General features: G+C 50.9%; 1 protein-coding gene across 1 annotated transcript in view; it reads right to left on the reverse strand.

Moving 5' to 3' along the window:
- Positions 1-14,218: 14,218 nt before the first annotated feature.
- The window catches only part of LOC144146887 (2,4-dienoyl-CoA reductase [(3E)-enoyl-CoA-producing], mitochondrial-like), a 48,800-nt gene continuing 44,086 nt past the window's right edge, over positions 14,219-18,932 (reverse strand). Inside the window, exon 8 of the mRNA XM_077678847.1 lies at positions 14,219-16,026. Within this exon, the coding sequence (XP_077534973.1) occupies positions 15,904-16,026 (123 nt within the window). The 3' untranslated portion in view covers positions 14,219-15,903. The remainder of the gene's footprint in view (positions 16,027-18,932) is intronic.

Below are 18,932 nucleotides of genomic sequence, written 5' to 3' on the forward strand. Positions count from 1 at the left end.
AGACGAGAATGAGTGCCTTGTGGTCCGTAAAGTGCACAGTTAGGGGCTCGACGATTGCATCAAGCAATCGTCGAGTACTGCGAGAGAGTGCAAGCGTAATGCGGACGACCGTCGACTGAGACCGTCGGAGCACGGCATGCCGCTTTATATTCACAGCACCCGAAGGAGAGGAGAGCGCGGAGAGATAGAGTACTGCACATGCGCATAGAGTTCCTCTATATAGCTCCCTTTGGGAGCTATATACAGGAACTCTACATGCGCAGCGCACGCAGCGCCGCCCACCGGCGCCTAGCAACGGAGTGACAGCGCGCTGCGGGTGTTGGCTGCGCCAACCCGCAGCTGTTTGGGAGAGAGTGTTCGCTATCGAAGAGAGGAGAGGAGGAGAGGCGCAGCTGTGCGGACAACGCCGGACAGACGCAGGAAGGACAGAGGGGCGAGCATGAGATGCGTTGCATCTAATAACAAAGACGGTTTTTTATTGTTGTCATCTTTTTGCACTGTATACGAAGTTCCGTCAAGCTCATGACTTCACCTACAAGGTAGGAGAGGTCATTGGTCTTCTTTTGGTCACTTTCGAGCGCACGTGCCAGAAAGCCGAGTTTTGCCGCGAGAAATGGCCCCAACGTTTGCTCACACTTTTGGCAGGTAAGGCGTCCGACGTGATGGCTCGCTTGCCAAGAGAGGATGCGGAAGATTGCGAAATCGAAGCGAGTCTTCTGCGGAAGTATAGGCTGTCAGGTGGAGCATTTCGCCAGAAATTCTGTCAGGCCGAGAAAGATAAAGGCAGGTCATACTCAGAGTTCGCCTGTACGCTTATGGCCAAGATCGAAGAGTGGCTCAAAGAAGCGAAGGGTTACGGCGAGCACGAGATGGTGATTCGGTGCCTTGGAATAGAGCACGCTGGGTGTTTGATCTGTAGGGAAACGGGACATTTTGCTGCAGGTTGCAAAAAGGTGAAGCTTGTTTTTCACGCGTTAGATGAGAATGAAGACAGCGTGTAGATTTTGGAGCCACGCGTACGCGATTTCGTAGTCTACGGCAAACCGAGCCGAGTACTGTGCGATTCAGCGGCGAAAGTAGTCATGGTCCACCGTTCCTACGTCGAACCGTCTCAGTTAACGGGAGCGTGCGTGCGTGCGTGCGTGCGTGTGTGCGTGCGTGCGTGCGTGCGTGCGTGCGTGCGTGCGTGCGTGCGCGTGCGTGTGCGTGTGCGTGTGCGTGCGCGTGCGTGCGCGTGCGCGTGCGCGTGCGTGTGCGTGTGCGTGTGTGTGTGTGTGTGTGTGTGTGTGTGTGTGTGTGTGTGTGTGTGTAAAGCAGACCACGGCAGCGCGGAGCGCGTGCCTGCCGATTGCTAGCATTAGCATCGAAATCCGTTTGGTGTACTGCTCACCCAGGAAGCTGTCGCGACTTCTAAATTATCTGCATTTTTTCTCGAACACGTACGATCAGGTGTATCGCGAAAGGGGCTTTGGTTACGAAGCACGCATCAGTCCAGCGCTGTCGAGAACGCAGGCTATGTGCGCTCGTTGCAAAAAAGGCTACCGCGGAGAGCGTGGCCACTTCAGAGAGCCAGGGTATAGTGCCTAGAATTTACTGGCATTCTAGGCACTATAGACAGGGGGCGACCAAAAGACTAGAGAGCTCGGGCTACCGAGAGATGGCAGCACGAGTCCGCTGAAATGAAAAGGGTTACTTCGGAGCTTTTGAATGAGCGTTGACTCGAGCGATGTTGTGACTAGGGTTGCGGGCGAAACCTCGAACGTTTAGGTAGGTTTAGTTGGGGGCACGGTGTAAAATATATTTTTCCACCGTGGTTGGGGCTAATGACGATGTCGCGACAGAACGTCTTTAGTCTGTCCAGCTCAAGTCCAGGCGCCCAACGACAGACCACAGTCAGCTGATCTCGGAATGATTACGGCGCAGTTTGACTCGGACGAGTTTTGACTCGTACGGTCCCAACCCCGCCGCGATGCCTATACCACCACTGGCGCTCCCCATGCCATCGGTATTGGCAGCACAGGCGAAGAACACCCGAATGAATGCCAAGTCTAGGGGGCCTGGTCCGCTTGGCACCCCCATGACTTCCAATGACGCCATGGATGCCGAGCCGTTCCTGCTTTCATCGCAGCAAAAGAACGGGATCCGGCGTCCAGGTCAGTAGAGAAGGTGAAAAAACCCCTCCGAGAGTTCAAGCCCCGAAAGACGATACATAAACACGCACATATTCCGGTTGCCCATCCACGACCAATGTCAACAGTGCAAACTGTGCACTTTGGTGCCACTGACAGAGCGAACTTTGCATCTTGTGAATAGGACCTTAAAACTAGAACTGTGTTCACTGTGTGAATTGTGACCGTTCCCTTTCTCCTTCCCCTCCACCATCCTCACTTCCCCACGAGGCATCATGGCCTCTCGTCCTTAATAAAGTGTTTCACTCAATCATTCCGGTTGCTCTAAATTGAAATAATGAGATGAGAAAATATCATGCAATGGCACTGCAGCGACCTTCTTAAAAATCGTGATGATTTCTATGAATTATTGCATTCCAATCAACCAAGTGTGATGTCCCTCCAAAAACACATCTAAATTCCACACACACACACACACACAATTTTCTGGAATACTTATATGATATTCAAAAACGACAGGGACTGCTGCACACACTCTTCGGGCGGTGTGGTCATATCGCCCGGGAATACTTAATTAGCATGCCACCCTATTACTTTGAACTCTGTCGTTGAGGCTGTAGCAATTCGCAAAATAATAGTTAGGTTGATAACGGCGTGCTGCATTTACATTCCTCCCGATTTTGCACTTTCGAGCTCCAACTTCGAGGCGCTGGTTGACCAGCTGACCGAACCATACATCCTCACAGGCGACCTTAATGCACACAATTCTCTTTGGGGCTCTTCTCGCACGGATGCCGGAGGTCGCCTGATAGAGAAGTTTCTAACATCCTCAAGAGCATGCCTTTTCAAGGAGAAACAGCCTACATACCATAACATAGGACACAACACATACACATACCTTGACTTGGCTATTGGTTTTGCAGTTCTCTTCCCTTGTCTTGAGTGGGGCGTGGGCACGGACCCATATGGTAGTTACTTCCCCACTTCACTAACATACATAGGTAAAGGCCCAAGCAGTTCATGATCCCATAATTGGTTCAATGAAGCAAGAGCAATCTAGAATACATGTACAGAAACATCTAAACTACTTCAAACATCCATAAAACACATACACGTGGAAAAAGCTTCCCAACTACTCACGGCGCGCATCCTCAACACCGCCGACAAGTCCATTTTTCACGCCTCTGGTGCCCCGCACAACCAAAGGAGGCCGTGGTGGCATGAGGACTGTAGGCGGGCTCGAGAGGCCCAGAACAAGGCGCGAAGAATCCTCCGTCGGTTCCCCACGTCGGATAACCTTTTATTGTTCAAAAGGGCACAGGCGTTTGGAAAACGTATGTTCCATGAAGCAAAACGAGATGGTTGGCGCTCATTCATAACATCAATAAACTCATTCATAGACACACACAAGATATCGATACGAATACGTAAACTTAAAGGACAGCAAACACACTTCCTGCCTCTGGTCAGGACTCAGCACAGCAGGGCACACTCGAAGACCAGGCTGGCAGACTTGCACAACACTTCCAACACGTGTCCAGTTCAGCACACTACACAAACACTTTCATAAAACACAAACAATCGACCGAAAAGAAGCCAGGCTCTACGTGATAACGACAAGTCAACAACTTATAACTCCTGGTTACCGCTTCATGAGCTGAGGGCTGCTCTGAGCACGTGTAAACCCTCAGCTCCAGGCCCAGATAACATCACATATATAATGATACAGCACCTACACGCAGACACTCTTCTAACACTCCTTCACCTACATAACAAGATATGGCTTTCAGGGCACATTCCAAAGTCTTGGAGGGAGGCTACAGTTGTAGTTTTTCTGAAAGAGAGGAAGGAATCTATCTCTCACACTAGCTATCCGCCCACTGCCCTGACCAGCTGCCTGTGCAAGCTTCTCGAGAAGATGATAAACCGCAGGCTCATGTGCTTTCTTGAGTACGATAGCTGCCAGGCAAGCTTGAGGGCTAGGCGCTCCACGAACGACCAACTTGTGGCACTTGATTCGTATATTAAGGATTCCTTCGTGCATATTCAGTGTTGCCTGACGGTGTTTTTCGACATCGAGAAGGCCTATGACACCGCTTGGCGTTACGGGATTCTCAGTGACCTCAAGTCAATCGGTATTTCGGGAAACATGTTAAACACCCTTGCTAGTTACTTGTCGGAGAGAGCCTTTCAAGTGATAATTGGTTATGCACTTTCAAAGGATCACGTGCAAGAAAATGGCGTGCCGCAAGGTGGAGTGTTAAGCTGCATTCTTTTCATAGTTAAGATGAACTCTCTTGCAAAAGCAGTGCACCTACAATTCCTTACTCCATGTATGTAGACGACGTCCAGATATATTTAAATCATGTAATATATCAATCTGTGAACGTCAAGTCCAGCTTAGCGTGCCGGCTGGGCAGCCAACAATGGTTTTAAGCTCAATCCTAGAAGGAGCTTTTGCGTGGTGTTCACTAGAAAGCATGGTATCCATTCCGTCCAGACCTTACTCTTAATGGCGTTTCAATTCCCGTGAACAAGGAGCACAAGTTCTTAGGTAATGTGTTTGATCACAAACTCACATTCATCCTTCAAATCAAGCAACTTAAAGCATAAATATCTGAAAAGGGCCTCTCAAGCTAATCGTATGGTGCCGACAAAAATCTCCTTCTGCGCCTTTATACCGCCTTGGTTGGGTATCGGCTAGACAATGGCAGTGTCGTGTATGGGTCAGCAACAAAAACAGCATTAAGAATGGTCGACCTGGGGGCTACACTTGGGGCTTCGCCTTGCGTCTGGTGCTGTCCGCACTAGCCCAGTGAGTCTATATGCTGAATGTAACAAGTGGCGCCTTGAGGACCAACGAACGCACATGGACTTTCTTTAGGCTTTTAAAATTTCATCGCTGAAGAACCATCTTCTTAAGCATGTTTTTGATGATACCTCCACATCTCCGGTGTGTACAAATCGCCCGTCGGTTAATGGTTAATTCCTCTGCCCTTTTAGCTTAGAGTGAGAGAAGAAGATTCGGATTTTAATGTGTCGCTTTTAGATGTGTACAGATAATATTTTTCAGACATTCTACCGCCTTGGTAAGTTTGTTCTGTGTCTTCTGATCTATCTTTTAAGAAATTTGATAATAGGGCACCAATAACTGCAATATTACAGCATTTTCTGTGTTTGCGATATAAATACCCGTGTGCAGAATTTTACAGTGACGCTTCTAAAACCTCCACCATGGTATCTTGTGCTGCACATGGTCCGAACTTTAATGCCTCGAGAACCATGAGCGTACACACCAGCATTTTCTCAGCAGAAGCATGTGGAATTTTGCTCGTTGTACGACACATTCTTAAAAACCAGATTCCCAGGTCCATCATCTATACAGATTCATTAAGTGTTGTTCGTGCACTGTCAGCTCACAAGCCCAGCAAAAACTACGTAGTCCATCTGATTTTAAACACCACCATGTTTGCGTATGCCCAAAAACTTGAACTGGTCCTGTGTTGGGTCCTGGGACACGCTGGGATCACTGGAAATGAGGCAGCAGATGAAAGGGCCACCGCTGCGGCACTCAGAAACCCCATGGACATATCAGCAGTACCCTCTCCTTGATTTTCTTAAATATTAAATAAAAAAATACTTGTTGTAAACAATGTTCTGGCCCACAAATGCAAAAATCGCCCGCGCCCGACCCTACACTCGTTGTGGCATTGCAAGAAGCCCAACAGTAACAAAAAGTTCCCGAGTAGTAGAACGAGGTAAAATTAAAATGACTTCATCGAATCTCAACCGTGTTTATCGTGGTAGGAACGAGGCTGGAGGGGAACAGCGTGAGCGGTGGGGGGAAGAGAGCCATTTACGTGGAAGAGGTGGCAGAGGGCTATCGTCTTTCGACGACATTTTCAGCGAAACGAGCAGATACGCAGCCAATATTTTTGTTCGCGCACATGAGAAATCCACGGCGCGTTAGCCACAAACAGCTCCACTGTAACGCTTACGGTATGCCGCTGTAATAATGGTATTTACAGACGGAATTACATTTTCACGTGAATTTCAAAGACCCCCACGCGCACAAACCCGCACGCTGAGTTAGCCGCCAGCGTGTGCGCGCTGATGTACGTAACATTTGCGTTTCATGACAATCAAAAACAAATTCTGTAAAGGAATTGAAACCGTTTGTACACTTTAATTAAAAAGTATGCGTGTAGTTGTGGCACATTTCCAAAACTTAACGTTGATAAAAACACAGCAAAAAATTTGAGTTCGATATTCAAAGTTTTTCCCCGTTGTTTGCTGTGCTTAGATGGCAAAGGCTGTTTTAAGTGTACCGGTGAAAACCTGCGTCGCCACTTATTCCGCCATTGCGACTACGTACAGTAGTCGTCGTTGGAGGAATAAGTGTCAATACAATCAAAAGTAAGATAATTGCAACCGGCAGTCATGTCACTGAAGCACTGAGGTACATCGGCAGCGCCCCCGGCGGTTGGCATCTTGGCGCCGAGCTAGCGGTGGCGCTGTGGTCGCCGGCATCTGAGAGTGGCGGCAGCTTAACTAGCCACCATAGCCAAACGCCGCTGCGTTTTCGCGCGAATCTCATTCTTTCCGACCATGACCACCGCGATCAGTTGCTGGCGTGTCATGGTTCGACGGTGGCTGTGCACGGAACCCAATCGCGTAATAAGCGAAATCAGTATACGATTCATTCAGTAAGTGTGGTTGACCAACGGAGCTTTGCACGGCCGGAACGCAACTAAGATAACGTGCCCATGCCAAAGAGACTCACATTGGCTGTTTCCAGTTTATGTGAAGTTTATTATGTCGTTTGCACGTATACTTGGCTATAGAGCCAACTCCGGACGACACAGCAGATAGTAAGCGAAGAGAGTGCGCCGCAGCTGTAATTAGCGCACCCCGACGACGCACATGGTAGGTGGAGCGAGACATCGAAGGTATAATTAGCTGAATCGACGTTACGAGGTTTTCTGGTCTATACGCTCGATCTGCGCACGCATAGATCTCCTACAAACTGGCTTATAAGTTATAACGACTCAGCTGTAAAATTACCGGCTTCGCGCTGGGAACGACCAACACTCTGCCCCGTAATACGGCGACGCATTGCCCGCCCGCAGAAAGAGAAAGAGGTACAATATCGGCTCGAAAACTTGCACAAGACAAGGCTCCAGGCGAGTAAGACGATTTTTTTATCTTAGGCGCCTCTCTTCAGTTCTGAAATTGTAAGAAAATGTGGGTTTGAACCCCTCAAAACAACAGCTCTTCTCAAAACTAGGCGGAAAAATTGCAAGGTACTGTCTACAAACTGTAAAATAACGAATTTGGTTTGAGAAATTCGCGCAGCTGGCTAGCGGTGCAATGTGCAATACTGATGCAGAAACAGCAGAGATGGGGTCGACCTAGCTTCTCCCCTCGCTGACAGCGGATCCAAGGAGAGAGGAAGCAGAAAGAGCAAGTCATGCAAGTTCCTTAAAACGGCGAATGGCAACACTCGACATTAACGGCCGCCAAGACGTCGTCGCCGCCGACCGAGTCAAGCTAGTTTACGTCGCTTCCCTCCGACCCACCCGGGCCTTCCCCGTCTCAACAACCCCGCCCCGGAATCCCAAGCCCAACCAACCAAAAATGTCACGTCGCCAACACAACGACCTCCGGTTCTACGGAGAGGAGCCGTGTAGCGACCGGAGCGCCATGGGTCCGCCTCGCAAAAGACGATGAGGGCGGGAGCTCCTCACGTGGCGCAAGTCCACGCGCATGCCTGGACGGCGCTTGGACTCCTCACGAGGCGCACGCTCACGTGCGCTCGGTATACTTTTTTGCTAAAGCCACTGCGCGAAGGTCGCGACAAGCGGCTCGCGCCGGGGAGTTGTTTTCTTCGTTTTTTTTGTGTGTGTAACATCGAACCAAGCTGAAGCCTCAATAGCTCTGCTGTTAATAAAGAATTGTATATTCTGCCACCCCCCCCCCCCCCACACACACACACACACAGTGATCGGTAAGGTTAATTCGTTAAAAAGAGCACTCTGCGAATCTGAGGACGACCAGCAAAGCCATGCATGGGCGCAATCCAAGGAGTGCATTATACAAAACACGCTTGTTTGTAATTTGCGATTCGGCGTACTTCCTAGCCAATTAGGTGAATGAAAACTTGGGAGTGCTAGAGCTTTATTCTGGCGGGTGGTGGGTGGTGGTGATTTATTAACAAAGGAGGGAAGAGAAAATGCCTGGGGATATTGTTGAACTCAACGGGGAGTCCACCCTCATACAGCACAGTCCAGGGAAGGGGATTGGGGTTTCAAAGGATGGGAAGATAGAAGGGGAAAGAGAAGAGCGGTAGGAGAGTGGGGGATAGTCTATATCGCGTTCGAATCGTCCATGACTCGATGGCTACAAACGCAGCGCTAGTCCTGTTGTAACCAGGAAGTTGAGTAGGTGCTGGAAGACCTCCCGTCGAATGGCGTCGGGTCCCGTGGAGAACAGGAAGTCTTCTAGCTTGTGGCTTGGGGCACCGAGTCTCTGGAGTGCGGCCCAGAGTTCTGCCCTAGCGGTGTCGTGCTGGGCGTCCCCCACCTGCAGTCGGCTCAGGTGGGGGACGCCCGGCGGCCTTGGTGGTGCAAGCGCGCTCCCGCGTTGCGGCAATTGAGCCGCAGGCGAAGCAGGAGTGACCGGGCTTCTCTGGTAATGCGTCCGGGCAAGACCCGTGGGGCCTGGCCACTGGCTACTCGGGCATCTGGATTCATGGCCTCCACCACTCGTGCCAGGATAGTCCTTGCAGCGTCAAATGACACCACATCCCGGGAGGCTGGGACACCTGCCTGGCGAGCAGCACCTTTGGCCAAGGCGTCTCCTACCTCGTTGCCCGTGACGTTCACGTGCGATGGCAGCCAGTAAAGTCGCAGTGGACACCCGTGCGCCTCCACCGCATGAAGCTTGGCCGCCAGCGACCGCTCAACGTAGCCGCTGGGGCTGGCTGGCTGGTCGGCGGCACGCAGACGGAGGAGGGCAGACCGTGAGTCTGTCAGGATGATGCCCCCCCCCCCCCCCCCCCCCGGGCGTGGGTGGCCTGCTTGAGAAGATCTGCGGCCAAGTGGAGTCCAGCCAGCTCTGCGTGGGTAGATGAGGCAGGGAAGGCCAGGCTGCACACCTGGTTGGTGCCGATTTCTAGGGCCGTGCAGGCGGCTCCGGCTCTGCCCGTCGACTGTTGCGCAGAGCCATCCGTGTACACTTGCAGAAGTCCGGCAGCGTCGTCCTGCAGCAGGGCAGCCACCTCTTGGTGGACGGCCTGGGGTGGAGTCGACCTCTTGCTACGGACCCCCGGTAACGTGGTGGCGATGCGTAGAGCCTGCCCCGTGCCTGGGGGTGGTGGCTCCAGGTGGGGCCGCTGCGGCAACGCGATGTTGCTCACGTACGTGCTGAGCAGCATGCCCATGCGAGAGTTGGGCCGGCTGCGGTAGCGCTGGAGGAGTTCCGCGCCGTTTGGTGTGCCCTGCAGGCGGTGGATGTGGTGGAGCCCCACCTGCAGGGCCCGCATCTGGATAGGCCAAAAGCGTGTTTCCGTGTATGTCGCCGCTACCGGAGATGTGCTCGGAAGGCCCAAGCAGAGGCGGATAGCCCGGCGCTGTTTCACCTCCAGCTCCTTCCACCGGCGTGGCTTGAGTTGCACTAAAGGGCATAGAGGACGGTGGACGACGCCATCCCGTGGAACACCCGCAGTGCCACGGTGTGTTTGCAGCGCTGTCCACGCGCCAGCAACCTCCGCACGCCCTGGTGGACCCTCGTTGTGCGTTTCCGAAGCTCCTTCACCGCAGGTAGCCAGCAACACTGGCAGCCGACCAGGAGCCCCAGATACTTGGCGCTGGTGCAGCACGGAAGGGACTGACCGTTCAAGGTGAGCGGCGGTGTCGTCTTGCGTGCACTGTAGCCCCTCGGGTGGAAGATCATGGCCTGCGTTTTTGTCTCGGACAGCTGCAGGCCACAGCTTGTCAGGAAGGCGGCGACTGCCCACAGCACCCCCTGGAGACACGCCTTCACCTTGGAGAGTAGCCTCGTTGGTCCGCGCGCCCAGATGGCGATGTCGTCAGTATAGACTGCCATCCCCACTGGAAATGCAAGCCCAGCTGGGATGCAGTCCGGGAGTGGAGCCAGGACGACGTTGAAAAGGAATGGGAGAAACATGGGGTTGACCATTTCCCTTCCGCGTCGCAGACATCTTACTGTCTGTGTAACATACCAACCCCAAGCGCTCGACCACGAGGAGTAGCGGCGAGGTCGCATTGGCCCATGAGACGTCCACGTTTTAATTCCCGCCATCACAACGGGCATGTATGTCACCGGTGAAAGCATGAAGACTAGATGCACGTACACAACCCCTCCCGCCCTCCCTCCCTCTGCCACATAACCGTGCACGCATAACTGGCAGGCAGTGATGTGAGCGTGCTTAATGATTAATACACTAGCGAAAGTGCCACTCCCAAAGCCCCCAAGCTGAACAAGAATTATTGGCACACGCGGGCGCTCCAAGCGGGCAAGTTGCTCTTCACCCGGGAAGGATTCGCAGCTACTTGAGGAGCGTGTTGAGGAAGTGGAACTTGAGGCTGCAACGGCGGCGGCTGCAGTTTCTGCAGCAGCGGCCTCCCGTTGTTTTCGCGCCCATTTGCGCCCCTGTGCGCTCCGATACTAGATAGTTTTAGCATAGCGGGTAGTGTCCGCTAACACTATGGCGGCAAGTACCGGGAGTCGACTGGGCACTTGCGGAGTTGTTCTGGTAGGATGGATTAGTTCCGTGGGCCGGCCCTCGCCGTGCCCGCGCATTCGCTCCGCTGAAGCGGGACTCACACGACGGAGAAACCCTCTCTTTTAAATGCAGAGCATTTCTTAGCCTAGCCTGTTCCTGCGTCGGACGGTGTCAATAGTTTCGCGTCCGCATCAGGTGCGCCTCTCCTTCCCTCCTCTCTCTCAACAGCAGCTGGCGCGCGCATGCGTCGTAGTCAGCCCGTTCGCTCCGTCGCGGTCTAGGCGTAACAAGTGCGTGATAGCAGCGCGGTGGGGCGTGGAAGGGCGTGCGCTGCTTGCGCATGCGCGCTCTCCCCCCCCCCCCCCCCGTACTACTCTTCCTCTACTGCGCGCGCTGCAAATATAGCGGCTAGCGGTCGCTCGTGTTTCAGTCACTGCGTTGCTCCTTCCTTCCTTGGTTGACGCTCGTGCCAACGTTTACTCGTGTCTGCTACTCCAGCATCACGGAAGAAGCGATGGAAGCAACACTGCCTTCAATCAGTACTGAGGCCCCAATGCTCTGCATTCACTCGTGTTCCCCTCGCGGGAAGGCGCGAGAATTTTTTTTTTGGCCCGCGGGACCCGCTCACGTGACCGGTTTTAGGCTCCGCCCCTCGGTGGGGATAGCCCGCGGTGGCTCCGCGAAAGAAAATGCCTCCGCATGTTTTCGCTCGACGGCGGTGGCCCTCGGCGGGGAATGGAACCTGTTCCTCGGCGTTGTCGTCTGCTAGTCACTCCGCGTAGCTCCGCACGTGTGGATGCGCCGCCAGGCCGGATAATCCGGTCACGTGCTGTTGACGTCACATATCCGTCCGCCTCCGTGAGAGGGTTTCTCCGTCGTGTGAATCCCGCTTGAGGGGCCGACCTCCTCGTCCTCCCCACGTGAGCCTCCGCTAGCCGCTACGCTAAAGCCCTCTATTATTTTCAATTTCCGCTCCCCTATTCATCCGAGAACGACACGTGTCCGTCCCATAGTGAGCTAAAAGCTCACCTGCACCATTATCAGCCTATTGCGCGAATGGGGAAGGAGGCATTGGAAGTAAAGAGGGGCATAAAACGTGTGAGAGGAGCCGATGCATTGTGGCGAAGCGGTGCCGAATAAAGCGGCTTCACCGGAAATAAAACCGGGGAGGGGGGAGGGGGGCATGAGCGTGCATACACAGCTTCGCTGCAAAATGTTCCACCATATGTTCCTATCAGACTAGCACATTCCAGTGCCGTCAAAACTCGATTTAACAAACCCGATTTAACGAAAATACCAATCTAACGTTGATATCCTCGTTTCCCTTCAGACGCCCTGAAAACCCAATGCATCGACTAACGCGAAATAACGAAACGAAAATCACGATCTGTCCCGGTTTAACGAACCTTTCCTCAAAAAATACCGTTCAAAAAGTGTTAATTTTATGGTCTATTTATAGAAAACGCCTCAAAATTGATTCATGGCGCGCCAAAGATGGCATCGCGGTGCGCCTTTCTCCTTTTTTTTTTACAACACTACGCGGCGCAAAACAGGAGTAGTAATATTAAGTGGAATTCCCCCGATAGCGCCAGCGGTAAAAATAAATTTCGTTCGCACAGCATAGGTCTCTGTTCCGATTAATTCGGTCTTCGGCGGTCGGATTTTTCGGGGCGTACTTAGTATTGTTCGTACGCCATCGTTCTGCGGGTAGTTCCCGTGCGGATAGTTCCCAGTAGTTCTGCGGATAGTTTCCGTACGGGTAGTTCCCGTCAAGTGATGGATATGCCGCTCATATGCTGCGGAAGTTTGCCGGAGTGCACGAGGTAATAGAACACGCATTTGGATGCACTACAAACTTGCGAGCAATCCGTGATGTCGTTGCTTAGAAAGCGCTTGCAATATATCCCTAATCTCTTCGGTGGAAAATAAATCTGTAGAACCCTGGGGGCCGTTCTTGTTGAGGTAACAATTTTCGTGGTATTTTCGGAGCATTTATGCTTCGCAAATACAATGCCGCATATATATAACCGCACGTACCGAATTAAGTGACCAAGAAATGACTAACTAGTTACCGAAGTGTTCGATTTAACGAAATAATTCACGAATCCCCTCAACTTTGTTAAATCGAGTTTTGGCTGTACTCTGTTGCACGAACTGTCGATGAATGGAATTCAGTGCCTTCCGGCTGCATGCTTCCTACAACATGACAGTTGCTCAGTGGCTAAGGCGTTGCGCTGCTGAGCACGAGGTCGTGGGTTCGATTCCCGGCTGCGGCGGCCGCTTTTCTGATGGAGGCGAAAAGCAAAAACGCCCGTGTGTACGAGATTTCGGCGCACGTTAAAGATCCCCAGGTGGTCAAAATTAATCCGGAGCCCTCCACTACGGCGCGCCTCATCGCCTGTGTTGCGTCGGCGCGTTAATTCCCTACAATCAATCAATCAACAACATGACAGTTTTGTGTTAGGAATTTGTTGTGACCGTAACCGACCCCAGCTATGATGTTGAGAAACCGTCCGCAGTATTTCTTAAATCAAAAAAATAAATAGACATCTTTACGGAGGCCTCCATCGACAAAACTGAAGCAGCCATAGCCCGGGTACATAATGAGCTACTCGCCCTTCCGCCCAGTGATGTTCCGTACTGGGAAGAAAAATCCCAATTTCTAGGTTCAGAAAGTTCCTATTTTTAAAGCAAAGCTTTACTACTCTCACCCAGCGGTTTCACCGCGAATGCACAAGTTCACCTTTTGACCACAGACACACCCTCTGGGACACAGCCCTTGAAGAACATCACGTGACTCACCAGGCGTGCTTTCGGCGCTGTACACAACGCCCCGTTTTCAGTCTTTCTGCTCAACTAGCGGTTGAGGCCAAACAGTTAGAAATAGAAAGAAATTTGAGAAACGTGCAATAAGCTCAACACTGAACAGCAGTAATACTCCGCTGAGTGTAGGTATTTAGTGCCGTTATGGGCACAGAAAAATAAAAAGCCAATTACTTCAGGACGAAGATGCATGTTCACTCACGTCACTGTCGTATTGTACAAATGTGCCGCAGTTACAGTCGAGTTCGATTTGAAGGTTATCGCAGGAGCGCAACTCGTTGAAATGAAGCAGACGAAACACGCAGCTTTTTTTGGCAGATCTTCCTGCCAATTTCGTTATCGTCGATGTAGATAAAAGGCGTCTGTGTTTGATCACAATGAATGTAAAGCTTAAAACAGAAAGGGTGGCAAGTTGGTCGTTGTACCATTGTTGTAACATGAAACAGTCAACACGGGAGAGAAGAGTGCAAGGTCTCCCTAACAACGTTGCAGCAGTTCAAAGGCAGCACCATTACATGCATGCGTTTTATCATCATTTTATTGACGAATCAACGGTAAAAATTTCGCAGACATGGAGTCAAACCTGGTTATAACGAACAGCATAACAGCACAGCATAATGGCAGAAGAACTTTGAGTGTTCGCTTCAAAGCATAATTTGCTCTATCCGAGTTCATTATATACGGGCTTGACTGTATTCCACCTGTTTATCACGCAATAAAACACGCTAGGCAATTTATAAACTGAGTCACCCATGCTGGCCACGGAACCAAATTGTCATCACATAAGAAATGATATGCTAAAGGAACCAAACCAGTAAAGGGCGCAAACGGCCACGTCAGACATTCAAAGAGTTACTTGAAAATTAAACCGAGGGAGCAATTTGGTGATACAATGTGGCTAATGCTAGGGGGTTTCCCATACCTGAGGATGCGAGCATACGAAAAATATCTATAGACACTGTTGCACATGTAGCATTTACAAACCTTTCGTGCTAAAAACAAAACTTCAATGATTTACTGTGCGATCATCCACAAGCAATATCCTCGGACAGCCATCGTAGTTGCATTGCATAACATATTTGTTTATACTGTGCCCCTTTACATTGCTTTGGGCCTCTCGCACTGTTGGGTTCCAAAAGACACGTAGCCTCATCACTGCCTCTGCACTGCATGCTGTTTGACCAAGCGGCGGCGACCATGAGACAGAGAAGTGACTCATCGCAAACGACGCTGACTGTTGCATCGCATGTATTGCTTCCAATCTACGAGGGACTCGTTTGAGTGTGCCATGGACATGCGATATTCCAAGGGATTTCGCAACACTGTGTAACCGACAATGCATGCCAGTATATGGTGCGTGAGTTATGACGCATTCGGGTGGCGCGGCCGAGCATACCATCAGAAAATATTTTGTCCCTAGTTTACGGATGATCAAAAACAGTTGCACAACAGCTGATACCAATAAAAATAAAATATTTTCATGGTTCATCATTGCCAATAATCTGTTTCCTCACCTGCTTTCACATTTCCTGACCATCTGCAACCTCATTTGGCGTCTTCCTACGTGAATACCAATCATCCATTTCACTCTGCGGCATCACCCCAGGTGGTGCCACCGTTCCAAGATCAGCTGGCACTGGCTCGCACGTCCAAATTGGCCGCCATTTTCCCATAGGCGAAAATAGCTTTTCTTTATTTTCAAAATAAACAGGTAAGTACCGTCGTCGTTCCCGGTGTCAAAAAAATAGACCACAAAATGCGCCCTTCGTATGAAGTTTGAGTGTGAACAGAGCGGCGGCTCGACCAGGAAAAAAGTTTAACGTGTTCCAATTATCGTCGTTTCACCCTACATTTCTTTTCTTGTTAAAAAGGCAAATGAAGTGAGCGAGTTACCAAGTTACTTCCTTCGAACTGAACGAAGTTGCATTTTGTCTTCACGGCCCCCTTAACGCTGTCTGAAAAAGAACTAAGCAAACCGAAAACCCTCATTAGTAACTGCTACCTTAACCTACCACCTCGTTAGGCTTAGCAACTGTTGCGTGAGGAGTACAATAAACATCACCCAGCAATGTTCGCAACAGTGTGCATACATAATGCCTCATGGTTCAACAAACGAGGGAGAGGACACGAGAGGGTAAAACAAGCCTCCGCGAATCTGGACTGAGTAAAAAACATTTGGTTCCATCCTAGCAGACGCTACCGCTGTCACGAGCCCTTCACACTTCTAATGGCTGCCTCAAGGACTTTCCACTGGTCTTTGGGAACATCTGAGAGACGGTTGAAGACGCTGGCGTGGTAGTTCAGGTGACCTCCATCTATTCGAATGACCTGCAATAAAAAAAAACAGTGAAAGAAAAGGTTTCTTTGGATGTACAGGTCAGATTTGACGTGTTCTTACTGCATTCTACAGCTTCTTGATTGAATACTGCGTTGGGGCATGGAAATATAAAACTTGCCAGCACAAGTATACGATACTCCGCACTTTATTTGGCCAAAATATTAGTGCTTTTTAACACGAAAATTTCATATTACCATAATTTTGGCTGTGAGAAACCTAAACCCGCTGCTGCAGTAAAGTTGCATTCTCTGTTCCTCATAGGTCACACATAAGCGTAAAGCAAACCAGTACTATTTACTATGCACGTAATCATAAATATGGGCAGAATTGACTGGCACAAATTATTACACAACTTAAACTTACACTGTGTAGACAAAAAAAAAGGCTCCAATCCCCACTGTGAAGGTAGTTGGAAAGCAAAACTTTAAAGGGGCACTGACACAAAATTTTGCATCTTGGTTTTTTTGCTGTGATAAGCAGCCAATGACCTACTTATCACGTGTGTAAGCCTCATTTGCTTCAGCATGTGACGGTTGTTCAATTAAAGATGTTTTTAACGCAGCCAGTTGCAGTTTCGGTTTCAGAGGGTGCCGCAAAATGAGGGATTTTGTGTAAACGAGACTGTCCACGTGTCTGTCAGACGGATATCACAGAGCCAAGCTGCTGTAGCACTCTCGACAATGTGCCGCCGGCAGTTTCTGCGGTTGCCCCACATACTGATCTCATCACCGCTCAGTTAAAAAGCAACCATGGACCTGATACACGCGCCGCGAGGGCAAATTGCTGCCGCGACTAGAGAACGCCGCGCCATGCTCGAGACAGTGGGTGGGGAGACATGCGCTGGGAGCAACCAGCCGGTCTGCCTACAGATGTGTTAGGCTCGACATTGCAGTGAATGACGTGTTTGGATGTTGTTTATCTACTCAACATCCAGGGAATGTCGATTGCACAAGATCTTCCTATGTTAGTTGCTCGGTAACGTTTCGCGCACTTTAAAATTAATTTAAAATATGTTCCAGGCTCTATTTACCGCTGATATTTTGCAGACAATGTACCGTAAAATACCGATCAAGCATCTCCACCCATGCAAGCGGCCCCCTCTCATAATCTGAGTATTTCGAGTTTTCGCGCACTACCGAACACGCGCCCCCCCTCCCCCAACCACTCGTTGATGGCCCAAACCAGTGAAACCGAAACCACCCAGGAACACTTCTGAATGCGCTTTTCTCTAAACCAGAATCCAATCCAAGAAAACAGGGTAGGCATTAATTCTGCACACGCTCACCATTTTGTTATTGTCATCTGACATAGCCAAATGTGCTTCTGACTTTGACAACACTGGTTCGTGACATGCATTCGCAATGAAAGCCAGAAGACACTGGAAGATTTCCTAAAGGCACCAAAGCCGTTTTGCGCTGCCGTGAATGCCCTCCAAGCATGTCACGAGTACACTTTGTTGAACATATCAAAAATAGAACAGATGATGCCAAAAATGGATCCTCTGGCCGTGGCCTCCGCGATCGGCTACCGGCGGCGCGCCATTGCTCCGGCCGTTCCAATCGCCCGGAGAGAGCGTAATTCCGAAGAGGCCGTTTCGCCGTTTTCCGCCGCACCGCGGTGCGCGTAGCCTAAAGGCACATTCCCACTGGCGATGCGCCTCGTCGCGCGACTAAAGCGACGTCGCAAAGCTACGAGCCGGCCGTCGCTTTTCGGCGTTTTGCGACGGCGGAGCCGATCGCTCTCTGTCCGAATTCCCTCGTCGCGCGACGGCCCCGCAAAACCGGTAAGCCAATCATGGCCGCGGAGTAGGCTGACATAGCCGGAAACGAAACGTTTCTTTACATCCGGTATACAAACGCTGCGGGCGGGCGAGGACGAGCCGCTGCCGCCACCGCCGCTGGCTCGGCCAGGCGGCCAGGCGCTTGGCCCGCTATCGCTGTACCCGCCGGGTCGGGCCGGCAAGCAACTTCCCGTGTGCATCGGTTCTTTGGTCAGTGGCTTCAGCGTGCGCGTGCACTAATCAACGAATAGCGTGGAACTCATCAGTGTGGAGAAGCGTGTATGGATTGTAAATAGAGCTAGGTGGACAGCGAGACGGTAGGTTGACTTGCAGCCTCTTCGTCTATCGGCGACTGGTAAACACGCGTAGAGTTCAGAGGCGTCAGAACGTTGCGCATGTGAAAAGAAGCGACATTTGTGGGCCGTGATGCGGGTGTTGTGGCGTGAAAGCAAACGTGTGCATTTCTTCGTGCAATAATATGTTGAAAAGAGCCTTCGTGAGTTTGTTATTTTCTGCTCCTCCCGCAACCCGCAAATGCTTTCGGCATTGCTCCAGGTTAGTAGCATGTGTTTTAGTTTGATTTCTACCTGCTTTTGTCGCGTATTCTTTGACTTCGAATGGTTGACGCACCAACGAGGTCGTATGTACAAGTCGGGAAGCAGCTGCGCTGAACGCAGTCGCATCATCGCTCATCGCAAGTGCGAACACCACCTCAACGCCTCATCGCACGACGCGCGCCGTCGCGCGACGAGACAAATCGCCAGTGGGAATGTGCCTTAAGGTCGTTTTCCCTGGCGCGGGTGGGTGCAGAGGACAAAAACTCGGCCTTCACAGCCTGTGTGCGACGTTTAATAAAAAAGTTACCGCACACCAATGCAGGTGAAAGGTAGAAGTAGTTACTGGTGCCATTAGGGTAGTTACTGGTGCTTTGAATTTTTGACGTAGACTGTGCCCGGGGTGATGCATAAGTGAATTCATTGCACAGCAGTATTCTTTTTTGTAGTCACGCATGGTTCCAAAACACAACACGTTTTCCGGTTTTATTTCTGAAAATCTCGTACATGTTGTTTGGAACGCACGGAACGCATATTCCGTGCGTTCCAAGGAAGAACCAAA

This window comes from Haemaphysalis longicornis, unplaced genomic scaffold (assembly GCF_048455015.1).
Source record: "Haemaphysalis longicornis isolate Haplotype H1 unplaced genomic scaffold, Haemaphysalis longicornis Haplotype H1 scaffold_7, whole genome shotgun sequence".
Classification (NCBI taxonomy): domain Eukaryota; kingdom Metazoa; phylum Arthropoda; class Arachnida; order Ixodida; family Ixodidae; genus Haemaphysalis; species Haemaphysalis longicornis.